General features: G+C 44.6%; 1 protein-coding gene across 1 annotated transcript in view; it reads left to right on the top strand.

The window, feature by feature from the left end:
• The window catches only part of LARS2 (leucyl-tRNA synthetase 2, mitochondrial), a 122,287-nt gene that overhangs the window by 51,812 nt on the left and 54,020 nt on the right, over nucleotides 1-16,455 (top strand). Inside the window, 2 exon segments of the mRNA XM_033133036.1 lie at nucleotides 11,659-11,766; nucleotides 13,847-14,006. Coding sequence (XP_032988927.1) covers nucleotides 11,659-11,766; nucleotides 13,847-14,006 — 268 coding nt within the window.

Genomic DNA, 16,455 nt, shown 5'->3' with positions numbered 1-16,455 from the left:
AGGCTCTCAGGCAGCCCCAGGAAATGCCTCTCTGTAGCAGCAACTGAGTCACGCCTGCACTGCCCACAGAGCTTTGCAGAGGGATTGGTCAGTGAAGTTTCACGACCTGGCCCCACTGGGGCCCTGCCCCCAAAAAAGACCCTTGGCCCAGCCTGGGCCTTCACGTGTGGGGTGCAGAGATGCTGGCTGAGGAGCAGTGTCTGAGCAAGTGAGAAACGTTCAGCTAAAGGTTGTCAGCATCTCTGCAGGGCTGTGTGATGAAAAGCTGTGAGGACTCAGGCCAGCACCAGATTTCATGATGGTAACAAGGGTGTCCTCTTAAAAGCCCCATGGCTTTAAAGCGATGGCGGCATCCATCCTTACACCCTGTGGTCAGTGAAGAAAAGTATTTTACTAGCTGTTGAGTGGTAGGAGTGGCAGAGACCACTCTGGACCCCCGGACACTCAGAGCCGCCCTCAGAGCCAGCTTCCTGCCAGAATTCTCCCCTGTGCCCCCGACTCTTCTTTTAGTGACAGCAGACTCTGCTCCTGACCCCAGGATCTGGTTTTGATGTCCTGTCTCACAAAGCTAGGTAATTGTTAGATTCTGCTCCTTCTTACATAATATCTTACTTCTGTTCTCTGTTTAACCTGCCTCTCCAAGATCTTTTCTCTCCTAAGGTGTAATTTGAACTCCGTTCTCCTGCTTCCATCCTATCCTATCCTCTCAGTCCTCCTCAGGGTGATCCAAGGGGCAAAGGGGGAGCCCCGCCCACCCCTCAGAAGTTCTTCTGGGGGTGGGAGTGGGCAGGAGCGGGAGGGTGACAGAGACAAAAGGAAGTAGGTGACTTGAGGGTGACAGTTCCCCAGCACTTCTCAGGCAAGCAAGATGCTGCCTGGAGTGGATCAGGAGACTTGTGTCCCCACCACAGCCACCTGGGGGCAGGCTCTTTAATGTCCGCTGGGGTGAAGGTGGCCTGCTGAGAGGAGGCACTGCTTGGCTGCGAGCGGGCCTTAAGGGGAACATCTGCCCGCAAAGTTCACCAGAGTCGGTGCAGGGCCGGCCCTGGCTCTGGGAGTCAGAAACCCATGGGGTTTCTAGATGACACAGACTATTAGATCCCCTCTCCCTCAAGCAGTGTTTCCTGCCCACCCCGGGAATGTCCTCCACAGATGCCTAATCACGTCTGCATGTGGTGTTGAGTAGGGCATCTGTGTGACCGACCCTTATTCCCCTGACCCCAGGGCTTGCCCACAGCCAGCTGTCCCGCCCATCAGGCACCACGCTGTGCAGCCACTCAGCCTGTGACAATGCAGTAGACCTTCTGAAGGAAATGCCGGTTTCCAGTGCGGCACACACGCTCTTCAAGCAGGAACGTTTCCTTTGGTTTTTAGTTTTCTTTCTAAGATAGAAGGAATGACTGCAATGGGAAAACGGGAGAAATAATTAATAATATGCTTCTTACGGTATCTTGACAATTAAATAAATTGTAAATTTGATTAGGAGAAAATGAAGACAGAACTAAACATTGTGTCTTGCTCTCAAGCCCCGAGTGGCTCCTGAGCTCCTGGTCAGGTCCTTTTGGAATGTAAAGGCTTCCTTCCTTCTTCAAGTGTTAGCCTGGCCTCCAGTGGGAGGAAAGAGATTAAAACCTTGTTGGGGGGGGCGAGGGGTCACTTGGGGGTGCCACGGAGGGCGAGTGAGTGTCACCAATGTACCTCTTTAGCTTAGGGAGTCATTTGAATTTTAAAGTTAGAAGAAACCTGAGGGAACATTGAGCAGGTTCTCCCACGTTTAGCTCGGAGTCCCCCATGCTTTTTAATCCCTGCCCTAATCTGCAAAAACAAATGCAAACAAAAAAGCCCTAATGCCTGCTGTTACTGCAGCTTGAAGATACAAAATCAATTTGATGTCTAAAAACAAAGGAAAATAAAAGGATAAGGTGTTGCTTTATTTTAAACAGTGCACACATCTTGCCCTCCGCCTGTTCCCCAAGGGGCTGATTGCCAGCTTGAGGAGTCCTTAAAAATGACAGACCGGGCCCATTCCTCATTTTATAACTGAGACCCCCAAGCCCAGCACCCAGCTTGAGTCTTGGCAGTCCCAGGCCTGCGTTCTTTCCACGTGCTCTTGAGCACTGGTTCCCAAGCAACCAAGCATTTTGCAGCAGGAAGGCAGGGAGTTAGCAAGTTAGGAAATGTAATAGGAACGGGGAGAGGGCACAAATGGCCGTGAAAGTAATGGAAAGTGCCGTGATTAGAGGTTTTCTGGTTCTTGATGGAATTGGCTTGCTGAGCTTTCAGAGCTGGAGCTATGCCATGTTCTGCATCGTCACTCCCCTCCAACGACCTCTCTTTACCTAGGGCTTTCTGCGTCCAGCTGCCTGAAGAACAGGGAGACGGAGACCGAGACCGAGCCAGTGGCCGAGACTCTGTTGTTAGGGAAAGTCATTCACAGATGCATACAAAGCTGTGTTGCGTTTTTTTGTTTTCAAAACAAGTGATCTCTTACAGAAAGGGACAATTTGTCATGTATCTTCCCATTTCTCTTTATATTTTGCTTACTAGACCAGGGTGGCTAAGTCTAAGTGTCAGATTTGCTCAAAATAGAGATTTCATCCTTTCTGGGCTGGAATACGTTGTGAATTTTGGTAAAATGCAAACTCTGGTGAAAACGAGTATAACAGCCTGACCCTAACTGTGTGAACACGTGGACACAAGTGCACACACTCCTTCTATAGTTTTCCTGTTCTAACACATCATTGGTTTTAAATTTTGTGCTCCACTAAGAAAGAAAAACGCTCTCAATCAAAGACACCATTGATTGTAAGACGTCCCAGTTTCAGCGTTTGTGGGAAAAAATGTGCATCTTAGCATCAATGGAAGATGGGATATAAGGAGGATAGAAGAATATAGGACAAAATGTTAATGGTGAACTCCCTGGGTGCTTAAATTGATTTGCGTATTGTTATTTCCTTCATCTTCTTCTGTCTTTTCCAAAGTTTCCATCATGATTATTACCATTTTGATCATCATGTAACAGTCTGATAGCAGGGTTGTGTCGGCATTTATTTACACATCTTCTCTAGACCTCAGTGACTTGGAAAGAGATGGTCTTACGTTCTTGCCACTTTTTAGTTGATAGACAGGCTTCCAACTTGAAGGTACCTGAGCAGAACGTCCCCTGGGATTGCTGTCTCCGTGTTGGTTTTTTATTATTAGCCCAATAAAAGCTTTCAGTCTTGCTCCCACGACTCCGCTTTCCCAGAACAAAACCGCTTTTTCAGGCGAAGGTAGCCCAGTGCCATCCATCGGGCTTTGTATGACGTTCACCCTGTAGCCATTTGATTTCTCCCTCTTCGTCCTGTAGGGAGCAGGTACAGCCTGTCGACCCCGGGGCAGTGAGGTGACACGGGTGGCCTCTGGGAATCAGAAGCTGTCTCATCAGACAGGTAACTCTGTCGTTAGGAGAGTTTGGCCTCTGTCATCTGCATTCTTAGGAGTGTGGTGGTGACATTTCAGGACCTGAAGTCATCATCTCCTGGAAATTAGTGGAATTAGAACAGTTCTACTGCTGAACAGGTGGATGATCTGGGTCAGAAGGAACAAAAAGGCTGATAGGTGTGGCCTGAGTTGGTATATGGATAGATGGACGGGACGAGATGGGCCAAATTGGTGCCAGTGCAGCTTCGGTTTCCTTTACTGTATCCTGTCCCACAGAGTGTACACATGGGCCCACCCTGATGGTCATACCCAGAAAGCACTTCCTTCTTTCCAGTCACTTGGAAGGCATTTAGTAGCACTTGGTTTGTCCGTCTCTTTGGCGTGGCTCTGAGAAGCACACTTGATGCGTGTGTGGGCTGGTTGGTACCTCTTCTCCTCTTGCCCTGCAGTCCCGTGAATCCACGTCTTACTAGCCAGTCACACATCATTAGCAGGATGCCTTGCTCAGAATTGATTATTTCCTTTCTGGGTTTATAGCACCTTCACTGGAGCAGAGATTCTTGCATGTCACAACTGTATTTGTAAACAAATGTTTTGCACTGAGGTGCCAAACAAATGGATTTTGCTAGAAATATATACAACATTACAGAAGAGAGGGTAAAGTAGGGCTCTCATGGGAGGTAAACATCCTGGCAAATGAGATTTTTAACGTATAAATCTTTGTGCACAACTTCATGCCAGAGTCAAAGCAGAATGAAACTAGGATGAGAGAGAAATTTTATTCCTCTGGAATATTCTAGAGGGGACATTAAGATTTTTAAACATCTTACTGCCTTCAGAATTGATTTTCCTTTATTAGAGCCCAGATATACTCTGTGTCTTTGGAGTGACTGCATTGAAATGATTTTTAAAAGAAGAATAAAGACGTCTTGGCAACAAGCAAAAGTTTTAGAAAAATATATACAAATAGCATATGTACAAATATATACAAAATAACTGCTAATCAAATCACACTGGTTTAGAAGTAGGCTGAGTGTTATGCTTTTAAAAAGTGTCCGTCTTAATTAAATCTTCTCATTAGATCTTGTCTCTTCCATTCTGTCTCAAATCTGTGTCCGGCTCTCAAGGTTCTGATTTCCCAGCTCCCGTCTTAAGTAGCTAATAAATCCACTTGTTCTGAAAGGTCTGGATTGCTCACTTTGCCTAACTTTTCTTAACCAAGGTCTTCTAAAATGTATCATGTTTTTAAAACCACTTCTAGAATTCTCACTTGTGGTCCTGTTGCACTGTGCTCTCAATGCTTTAGCTCATGGACTGTCATCTCTTAGAAAGTATGGATTTATTCCTGGCATTATTTCTGCTTCTTTGAGGAAAGAGTGAGATTAGCCATGTTTTATCTAATCCTCTTTTTATCCCCAGCTTTTTAGTTTTAAAATCTTTCTTTCTGATTCCTGATTATGTTTTGTATTACAGAAGCTTTTTGATTGGATATTTGCTTCAGCCCATCTCCCGCTAGTTCCTTTTCTTAAACATTGGCTCATATTCAGACTCATTAATGTATACTCTGTTTCGACTTCTTAAAGCATCTTCGTTCAGATGGTGTACCTCTCCTAGTGAAATGATAGGTAAGCCACAGTGTCTCTTGGTGTGCTTAAATAATAACCACACGGAAACTACAATTTGACTTCAGGTGAATGTCCAATCCAGGAATTATTTGTAAAAATTGAAGGAGAAGCCCATTTATATTATTAATTTCTAGGTTTTGCATTTGGAAGAAGTTGTCTTTTGTTTGATTTACATAAAGAGAGTGGAAAGCCGAGCACGGTGGTCCCAGAGCAATCGGAAGATCTGGATAATTCATTATTTGGGGCCTCCTGTTGACACGGTTGAGTGAGCCGTTTTTTTCATTTATTAAAGGAGGGAGTTGAATAAATTATTGGTTTCCAAATTGTATTGAAGCCTTGGGAGCTGATCGAGAGGGCTTTGAAGAGAGAGCAGGGCATCTTGAATAGCTCAGCTTTCAGCTGTTACATATTGGGTTCCCTCAGATTTTATTTAAAAAGGGATTTCATAGCCCTTAACAAAAAGTCTCAAAACCTGCTATTTCCCCAGGTTTTTGGATTCTGTGAACCAGTAAGGTTTTTACAACATTGAGGTTGGCCAGGGTGGGGAAGGGGTCACTGCCAACTGTTTGCCAAATGTAAAGAACATGAAATGAGATAAAAGCCGTCTACCGTCACTGTAATTGCAATACCCAAAAAAGGAGGAAAGATAGAATGTCAACAAAAACCTAAAGCAAACAAACAAATAAAAACAGCTCCTCAGATTGAACAACTTAACACTGTAAACACTCCCCACAGTCTTCTTGTTGCTGGGGTGGCCCAGGACTGAGGGAGGGAGAGGCCGTCTGGTGCATTGGGCTGGTGTTCTGGAAAGCCCTGTTCATCAAAAATCGGCCACGAATAATGTTCATTTTACAGTGGGGACTAAGAACGGCTTGCTGGGTTGTTCTCCAGATAATTGATTTCATTGGATTTATTTGAAAATTTCTTTTGGTTTTTAAAAATATTCATAAATTTGGTATGGTTTTAAGCAGGAGGGGTTTTTCCCACAGTTAGCATATCAATACATTCACATTTCATTCTGTTTGAATCTTTTGTCCTCACTGAGATCTGAATATTTTAAGGAAAGCACCTCCCCTAGAAGTATTCTAGCCTTGACAATGCAATCTAGAGAAAAACACAAAGAGAGGGCTGACAGACTGTGGCTCAGTAATGCAGGTGAAGGGACGAGTATAAAGTGCTATCAGAATTGGACCCTGTCAACCCCGAATTTTCTGACCGGAAAGGATAGAGTGGGCGAAGGAGCTAATTTGCAAATCCAGTGATGTTGCTTTTATCTGATGGAAAGACATCAGATCCCATGGGACCACATGTCAGTTTGCTTGGAAGTTAAATAGAATCGCATTGATCACTGGAGAGGAAAAGCCGTGGGTCATTTTCAATGTACTGGTTACGTGCTTTTGGCACGTAAGACCCCTTAAACTGTTCCATAAGTGGAAATGCTCTCGAGAATACATAATTTTATCAGACGATCGATTAATAGTTTATTTCCATATTGTGTCATTATTGTATTAATATGTAATTAGTATATCCAAGGTTTTACACTTACGATGATATTCAGCTGATATAGATACACATCAGCATGTGGAAATTTTTAATTTTTTTTCATGTTAAACTTGTAGTTTTGTTCAGGGTTGATTTTAGGATGTTGAAATTTGTTAAATTCATTGATAGTCCCTAGGAAACTTGGTTGCAAACAACCTGAAGTTACTCTGGTTACCTTCAGGCAAAAGGAATTGATCAGAAGAGGATCAGGTTGCTCACAGCTGGCTGGGAAGCTGGCGACCAAGACTCAGGCAGGAATCAGGGAGAACCAGGGTACGGCTAAGATCTTATCCCAGGAATGGTCTGGTTAAGCTGTTGGTGCTATTGGTACCAGCGTCTCAAGCCTGCCAGTTCAGGTTTGGCATTTAAGCCAGCTGACCCTGTGCCTCTCGGTCACCTCACAGCGTTTCCAAGACTGTACTGAGCCTATGGTTCTTACACTGTTTAGCTGTGACGGAGGGGAGCGGGATGGGGACAGTACCCCCTTTTAAGCTTCCAGTTGGTGGAAGGTTTAAGGTCCTGCCACTCACCCACCTTACAATACCCTCCGAGAAAGAAGAGACGTGAGGTGCTGAGCAGCCTGAACAGGAGAGATCTCTGTGCCATTGGGGAGAGAAGTTCTGAGGAAGTGCATTGGAGTTAAATGAGGGCTGAGTAATGAAGTAAGAGACCTGCATTTTTGGCCTGGCTCCCATTCGCTAGGTGGTGTCGAGCAGATAGCTAAACCCCTGGGGACCTGTGTGTCCTCATCTGTAAAGAGAGGGAATTTTGATGACAACCTCAGCCCTATGACTCTATAACCAGAGCCTTCTTTCCAGGAATAAAAAAATAAAAATAAATAAGATAATAGGAGCAGGCAGATCTCCACTAAGTGCCTCTTCTGAGTAAGAGAAGGATAAGCTGACATTCTCTGAAATACAGGTAAGGGGAAGCTGAATTTAAGTACCGCTATCGGAAAGTAGTCGTTGCATGGTAAGGTATAGGAATGCATATGACTTAGTAGTCAGCTACACCTTGCTTCAAGGGCTGCTTTCACAGTGCCACCCGTACGTTAGGGTGACTTAGGGGAAACTTCTGAGGCTTGTTTCCTCCTCTGCGACGTGGAGATACTCTGTGTACTTGACGTGTGCTGTTGTGAAGGTGAAATGAGGCAACATCTGTGTAAGTGCCTGTACGTAGGACGTGTTCTACAGAGGTCATTATTTCCCTTCCTAGGTGCCTGGGGATCTGGTCTATATTACTGCTGTCTGATAGTCTCCCTTGATTCGAGGGAAATAAATGGGAATTGAATGAGCGTTTGCCCGGTACGAGGCCATAGGTTCTGGGCCTGCTGGGATATAAAGAAAAAGCAGAGCGTTTGCATTTGGGTCAGGGAGGTCACAGGCCAGCATGTCCCTATGCCCTACTCTCTGGGAGCATCGTGGGATTCAGAGTTAGGACCTGTGTAGAGCTGTTAACTTCAAAATGAAAAAGGCCTTGAAAGCTGCTGAAGCTTAGAAAATCTTATTAGACTTCCAATTTTACCAAATTTCTGGATTGAGTTATCCAGTTCTTCAGGTTTAAGGCAAGACAAACAGTAAGAAATTTTAGAGCACCTGCTCGGATGGCTAAAGTTTCTTTTAGACTCATTTAGAAATTATTTTGTCTTTTAGAAACTTACGTTAGTCAATAAAAAAATCCATCTTGTAGGCGTGCATTTAAATGCTCCCACTGGGAACTGGACTCCTGGGACGCCTGCATTTCCCCCGCCCTTGCCAGCATGGGGCAATTGCCCCCCTTGAGGGAAGAACTCCTGATCTCAGATAAAGGCATTTTGACCTCTACTAAACCAGGAGGGAGTCTGTGCTCCTACGAAGGCTTCACAGTCAGAGGGACGGCAGGCCATGGAAGCCGTGAGCACAAAAGAGGCTCTGCAGGTGCCATACCTGGGTCCAGGGGATGCCAGCCCATGAAGGTGAGGCCACGTTAGGCCTGTTTGTAGCTGCTGGTATGTTAATCTGAAAATAAAAGGGCCTTTCAAAGTGAGAGGCATCACGATTTTGAGATCAATAAGAATAGCTATTTGGGGAACATTATTTAGGCTTTTGCCTGAGAGAATGATTCCTGTGTAGCTATTCTTATCACTGTCAATAAATGCTTGTTGCCTGTCACTTTAAAAGGCCCTTTTATTTTTAGGTTAACACAATACAAAACTTAGTAGTAAGTTTTTGTTGAAATTGTACATTTTTTAATTGTAAAATGAGATGCAGATAACTATATAAAACAAATAGGTAGCTTATTAATTATTTTAGTGCAGCTGCCAAGTAGGTCAAGATACCGAATTTTGCCAGCACTCCAGAAGCCCTCTGTGTGCCCTGTCCCAATGATTAACTGCCTCCCTTTCCCTCAAATTATCCACTCTTCCAACTTTTAGGATAATCACCTCCTCATATTTCTCTAATGTATCACCTAAATGTGCCTCCCTACACACTACAGTTTATTTTTGCCCTCAACTTTTTTTTATTTGATTGTGTCTTTTAAGTGTTTTAATCACTGGTTTTCCTCTCCATCCCTTTCTTTTTCTTACCGTTTACCTGGTCTCTTCATCTTTTGCCTCTCGGGTTTCCAGGTTCAGGGCTCAGGGGCAGTTTGACATGTTCCTGTGTCCTCCAATTTCCTGACACCTTTATTACACCAAACACAGTGTCTTCTGTGTAGGAGCTCAGTGGCTGTTTCATAATTGAAATTGACAGGGACCCGGTAACTCCGATGTGTGATTCATTCATCATTTGGACACCACATGCCATGTCCTGATTTCCCAAGCAGCAGGTTTTGGGGAAAGAACTTACTCCTAGCGACATTTACCAATTCTTACCAACTGACGCGTTTCTCTCTCTCATGCGTCTTCAGGACAGAATATCAAAGCTCAGATCCCAGAGCTCCCTTCAACCTCTGGGTCAGGCTGAAATCAGTTGTTCAACGTTTCAAGACTGTCTTGTCAGTAACAGAAACTGCTTCATGTTTCTATTTTTTTTTTTTTTGTGAGCATTCTTAAACTGTCACATGCACATATGGCTCTGCGAGCTCATGTTCTATTATAGGTGTGACAATTAAGTTCGCAAACTGATCCTAGAAAAAATGCTACCTACCTCATTGCTGAGTATCACTACAGTCACTTTCAAAGTACTCCCCTTGGGAAGCTATGCACTGACACCAGCACCTAGTCCCCCCTTCAAAGCGATTTTGGAACTCTTTTTCTGGAATGGCCGTCAGAGCTGTCATCATTACCCTTGATGTCCTGAATGTCATCAAAATGTCTTCTTTTCAATATTTCCTTTACCTTCAGGTAAAGAAAGAAGTCATTGGGGGCCAGATCAGGTGAGCAGGGAGGGTGTTCCAATACAGTGATTTGTTACTGGCTAAAAACTCCCTCACAGACAGTGCAGTGTGAGCTGGTGCATTGTCGTGACGCACGAGCCATGAATTGTTGGTGAAAAGTTCAGGTCATCTAACTTTTTCATGTAGCGTTTTCAGCACTTCCAAATAGTAAACTTGGTTAACTGTGTGTCCGGTAGTACAAATGCATAATGAATATTCCCTCTGATATCAAAAATGGTTAGCAACACATTGCAGTAAGCTTGCGAACTTAATTGTCAGACCTCGTATGCTATCCACCCGTTAGTCACTTAGTAGCCATCTCAGTTATCAGAGAAAGACCACATTTCCATGACTTTTATTACAGTATATTGTTATAATTGTTCTATTTTATTATTAGTTGTTGTTGTTTATCTCTTACTGTTCCTAGTTTGTAAATTAAATTTTCTCATAGGTGTGTATGTATAGGAAGGTCCAGGACTAGCTGCAGTTTCTGGCATCCACTGGGGGTCTTGGAACATTTTCCCCCTCAGATAGGGGGAACTGCATATTTACAGAACGTTAGGGACTCTGGCACCTCCCGCTGTGTATGCCCAGGCCCGCAGTCCTTAGATGAGGTCGTGGTGTGGAGGAGTGGGTGGTTAATGCATTCTGGTGGGATAAACAAATGAATGGACACATTTCTGCTCAGCTTGATGGTGTCCATTATCCACAATTTCTGCCTCAGAAGAAATTTCTGGATGTTGAAGCTTCCAAAGCCTTCTGATGAGAATGAATGGATAGGTAGATGACAGATACAGATGAAGAATCTCTGCGGTTCGGGGAAAAGAACGTTGTTAGTAAATCTGGTCGTGGTTCCGTCACGTCTATTCCTGCAGCCTTGCATGAGAGAGCTATAACCTTGCTCGATTCAAGTTCATGGATCTGAAAGTGAGCTAGCACACCTTGGTGTATGAGAAGAGATGTGTGTAGAAGCACTTTATGAATTACAAAACACTAGACAAAGTATCATTATGTTGCCCGTATTAAGCATAATACAAATAGGAATTTTAAATTGGACTCTTCACATTACAAATACATGATTGATTTACTTCTGTTGAAAGAAAGTGTCTCATCATCAAATGATAAGGGTTGGCATGTGCTTCAGGCCATAGAGAATAATTTGTTGAAAAGCCTCCATTTTATTTAGGATTAAAAGTAGACAAATAACGATGAAAATAAATATTCACTTCTAATAGCAAATGTTTGTAAAATCAATGTGATGGTTTCCTTTCCACTAATTTTTATTTTTCAATTGCAAAGATGTAATATATAATGTTTTATATATGACATAGGTGAGTTGTAGAACACCCATAACCATGAATGGCTTATCTTAGAGTTTCAGAATTCATAGACTTGAATTTCTTTTGTTTAATTCCAAGACTGTGGGAGAGAATGCATTCACCACATTCAGGCAAGACGTTAATTATGGTCTTTCCTTGTTAATTTCCTTTCTCCCGTGAAACCTTGGCCCACACAGGAGACAGACATTGGTCAGACCCAGCTCACTAAATTGAGTCACGATGAGCACATCTGTTTCAGTGACCTTTGCCGGGCTCCTCTGCTTGGCAAGGGAATGAGAAGAGGGCTAAATCTTGAGCCTCCTTCTGTCCCCACCCGTCCTTCCTTAGCAAGCCCCAAATCATTTGTTTTCTCAAACTTTGTGCTTCTACAGGCCATGCAGGATGCCTTGGCAGACCTTCCGGAATGGTATGGAATAAAAGGCATGCAAGCCCACTGGATCGGGGACTGCGTGGGCTGCCACCTGGACTTCACATTAAAGGTGATGACGCCGTAGCCTTTCCAGCAATTAATGCTCACAAATCTTCTTCTGCGTCGTTAGAACACGTTGAAGAGACTGACAACTTGGCCTCCACAGCAGTGCTGTCCAGTAGAAAGATTGCGAGTCACATACGTTGTTTCAAACGTTAGTAGTCAGTTTTTTTCAAGTGCAAAGAAACAGGTGGAATTAATTTTAAAAACATTTTATTCAACCCATTATATGCAAAATGTTACAGTTTCAAGATATGATCAGTAAAACACGTTTATTAAGGAAATAGTTTGCACTCTGTTTTAGCACAAAGTGTTAGAAATCTGCTATATTTTTCCTCTTACCACGTACTGGCCACATGCCACGTGCTCCATAGCCACATACTGCTCTGGTTACCATATTGGACAGCGCAGATAGAGAGGGTCTTTGGGGGTCCGTAAACTCCCCCAAAGCATGTGCAAAATGTCTGTGTGGGCGTTTTCCTGAACAGCGTCCATAGCTCTCGTATTCTCACATGGGTCCATGTCACCAAACAGGATAAAGGCTAAGAGACCCGAGGCTGTCTGTCACATGCTGAAGGTCACTGCCGAGGCCCACCTGCTCGGCACGTGCCCCTCAAACTCTTCTCTTTGTCTTCACTGACTAGAAAGTTGATCGAGTGCTTTCTTCCCTGGGTGTTCTTTTCTGTCCTTCTGATTTCTGCTTCTCAAATCAAGATTTCTGTGTCCTACGCATCCCTCCCGCCCTTAGTCCCAGTGAAAACCCTCCAGAGGTGGGAGCAGCCGCCAGGAGACAACGTTGACCCATCTGCCTAGGCTCTGTCCTCCTGACAGCCGTATCTGCCGTCTGCTGAGCACCTGCTGCTTGTCGCTGAGCTCACGATTTCCGTGCATCTCCTCACACAAGTGACCCGACTCACTCCAACTCAGACATGGGAGCCCCCGGCAGGGAGTGTGTGCTTTGAAAACCTTTGAGAAACAAAGCCTTTTTGAGCTTTTCCTCTTTCCACTTGGGTGAGAAGGTGGTGAGACTTGTGACACTCAGTCCAGCGGTGACTTCTGTTCAGACTCTCAGGGCCATCTCTTTTAGGGTCCTGTGCACTACATTGGGTCTAGTCCCGTGTCTAAGACCTTTGCTTCTCAACTAGGCTGAAGGATGTGGGTCTCAGAACCACTCCTGCTGTACATGGAATGTTCTACAGTCTCTCCCTTGCCCAACACGTTTACTACAAAAATGTTTCCCTCTCCGTTCTTGGACCCACCTGAACATGAGACGTCTCGGGGGAGGGGACACAGTCGTGCAGGGGCAGGGCCATGTGGCTGTAGCTCTGGGGCCACAGGCCTGGCTCCGTAGGTGACACCTAATGGGGGGGGGGGGGGGGGGGGGGGGGGGGGGGGGGGGGGGGGGGACTCGGCATAGTGTGGACTTTTGGTTGTAGGTCCCGAGTGCCTCACACATCGTTAGCACTGAACGCATTGGAATGAATGTGTGAAGGAAGGAGCATCTGTCCTCTCGGTGTCCTCCGAGTCTGTCACGTAATTGTCATTCATTGATGCCTAATGTATGCTTCTTCCTTGAAAGGCGTTTAACCAGCCCTAGGAACACTCAGTCGTGAGCTCAGCTCAGGCTGTCCTTTCTTTCCTCTTCAAAATGGTATTAACTTCAATGATTGTTTTTCTGGCTAGAAAAGTAGTTGCCTCTGTTTTATACTATACCTTAAATCCCGGGGGAAATTATAGTTCCTTTCTCGGGACAGAACCAATAATACATTGACAGTTATTTTTGATCTGTGAACAGAGGAGCCAGGAAGACAGGCCGGCATCTCTCTGAGCGTCTTCAAGCACCTTCATTCCGGGGAACCAAGCATGTCTGGTGGTGGGCACGGGGTGCGGGCGGGTGGCTTCGGGAAGATGAACTGTGATCCTTTTCTCTCCCGCCCTCCTCTGCCCCTGCCAGGGACCATCTATGGCCCCCACCCAGAAACTGCACCCACTGTTTGGGATTGAGGAGGGCAGGAGCAGGGGATGTATGGGGAGCACAGCAGTCCAGGGGAGGACTGAAAAATGACATGACTCTGCTTTGCCCCTGCCAGGTTGATGGGCAGGTCACAGGAGAAAAGCTGGCTGCCTACACGACCACCCCCGAGGCGATTTACGGCACCTCCCACGTGGCCGTCACTCCCAGCCACAGACTCTTCCACGGGCACAGCTCCCTGAGGGAAGCCCTGGAGAAGGCGCTAGTCCCTGGCAAGGGTGAGTGGGCACATTGAGGCTAGGACGGGGGCACGGGCCTTACGCGTACATTTCAACGGTGCTGCACGGAGTTCACGGTCTGTCACATACGTCGTGTATGTGATTTGCTCTTCATCTTAGCCTGACTTTTTTTTTTTTTTTTAAACATGAGGGTGAAAAAGAGCATTAAAAATGTTAAGTTACCCCCCGGTTTCACTTTGAGTTACTAGGTTGTCTACTTCTTGAATTTTTTGGCTGAAAGCTCAAATCTTTCCCTTTAAATATAATCCAGATTTAAAACTCTTTTTCTAATAGGAACAGAACCTTCTGCTCCATTTATAATTCCGTCATCAAATAAAACTGCACTGACAAGGACAGGAAGGAAGCCACTGAGAATTAGAGGACACATTTTCAGCAACTTAAATTTATTGTTTTAGAGAAGTCATAGTCATCTGAGCTGACGCACAGAGTCCTGCTCAATACAGGTCTTCAGAGAATAGATTGCGCTGACCTGGAAATGGCATAGCAAGTCTTATTGGTCAGTGAGGATATGGCGCATGTGTATGCGCATGGGTACAAGCAACAGGATCCATCTCTAGCCAGCCCAGAGGAAAAGGAAACCGTACTGGAAGGCATCGAAAGCTTGCTGACTAGAAGAACCACTGAAGAACAGTCTGGAAGAAGACCTGGACCAGGCAGCCATGGGAGTTTGGCAGCAGGCATGAATTAACAGTCTCTAGAGTACCACTGACTGAGGCACTCTGCTGTCACCTCGCCCTCCAGCCAAGAGCCTGGAGCACTTGGTTCTGATGGGTATAACTGGGGCCCGTGGCCTTTTTCTTGGCCACGGGAAGACCAGGTATCTTTCCTGACAGACCACCAAGACTCTAACCAATGAGAAAGGGATAGCTCTCCAAAACAAACTCAGAGGGTCTTCCCAGAGGAAGTGGGTGTGGATCCCAGGCGGGCGGAAGGCAGTAGCCTATTGATTAGAAGACTGTCTCTGGAGAAATGGAAATGTTTTTATACAAATCTCACCCCGTTCTCTTTTCATAAACTTCAACTCAAAGCACACAGCCTGAATTACTGGGGTGTGTTTGAATTATTTACTAACAAAAATGTTTTGGGTGGTGATATAGTTTTTTTAAAATTGCTATTCAGATAACCAGAAGGAAAGATGTCCTGACATCAGGTTGGAAGGCTACACAACGTTATCCCAACTTACATCTGCTTAAGACTTCTGATTGTTTACTTGCACATTAAAGCGAGGGTTCCAATCAGTGAACTTATTAAGGAACCTACTACGTGCTAAGCACTCCGGGACACGTGGATGACCTTTCACAACCCTTCCTTCCAGGGAGTCCTGACAGAGGACAACCAGATGTATATGTAAACTGCTCTGGCACAGGACATATAATTTGGTTTTATCTCATTGCTGTTGTATATTGAAATAGAGAAAAGACTCTGAGTTAAAATTTCAGTGTGTTTATAAAGTCCAACGTAGCGGTCTCCTTCAGGTTTATATCCTACTTAACTCAAAATGAGATCTTTTCAACTGTTTAGTGTAAGGGAAAATACACAGCTTTTGCTCTCAGGGACATTTTGAGGTTCAGGAGTATGATGGTTGAATACTATCTAAAATTGAAAAACTAAGAAATGTACACATCTAGCTCTTAGATTTTTTTTTCTTACAGTTAATTTGGGGCCACAAATTAAAATGAGGTAATATTAAAAGGGGATTAACGAGCTAATGAGTTACAAAAGATGGAGTTCCTGACATGAAAGTCATTATGTAAATTCAAAACATTTTCGTATGTAAAAAATTAAATTATTTTAGCATCTGCAAAGAGCAGTGTTTTCAGGACCGCGTTGGCATCAGCTCATCTGATTTGGCCTGGTCATTTTGTTTTGGCACTGACTGGCCTGTTAACTTCCTTCTCTCTTCTTTTTAATAGTCTCTGAAATAATTCCAAATGGAACATTACACTTGGCTCTGAATTTTCCAATTCTCATTTTCAGAGTGGAAGTATTCTTTTTGCAGACGTCAATTTATTAAGAGTCTTGAGGTTAATTTGCACGTCAAGTCTCTGGATTTTGACATGTGGCATTAGTCCCACGAAGGCCAAATTGCTTTGAGCATAATGCAGTTTTCCCAAAGGGTGAATTAAAATTACCATATGAATATAGATTTATGCCTCCTTTGGCCTTTGAGGTCACATGTTAAACCTGAACGTTATATCACTGTTGTCATTTACCCTTGCCAACGGGTTCAGATCAGGCAAGCGGCTTGGTTTTCCCTCGAATGTCAGGTTTTAGGGTGGCGAGTGTTACAGCAGTGACCATTGAAAATTATGGCATCACACAGTTGTGACTGGCACCAAGGAGGATGGTGACACACGTGGGCAGGGTGACGCGAGAATGGCAGATTGGAGGCGGGAGGACCAGCTTACCTCATTAGTTAAGGTAGGAG

Source organism: Rhinolophus ferrumequinum, chromosome 17 (genome assembly GCF_004115265.2).
Source record: "Rhinolophus ferrumequinum isolate MPI-CBG mRhiFer1 chromosome 17, mRhiFer1_v1.p, whole genome shotgun sequence".
NCBI classification, from domain to species: domain Eukaryota; kingdom Metazoa; phylum Chordata; class Mammalia; order Chiroptera; family Rhinolophidae; genus Rhinolophus; species Rhinolophus ferrumequinum.
This window is presented reverse-complemented; position numbering and strand designations above follow the sequence as displayed.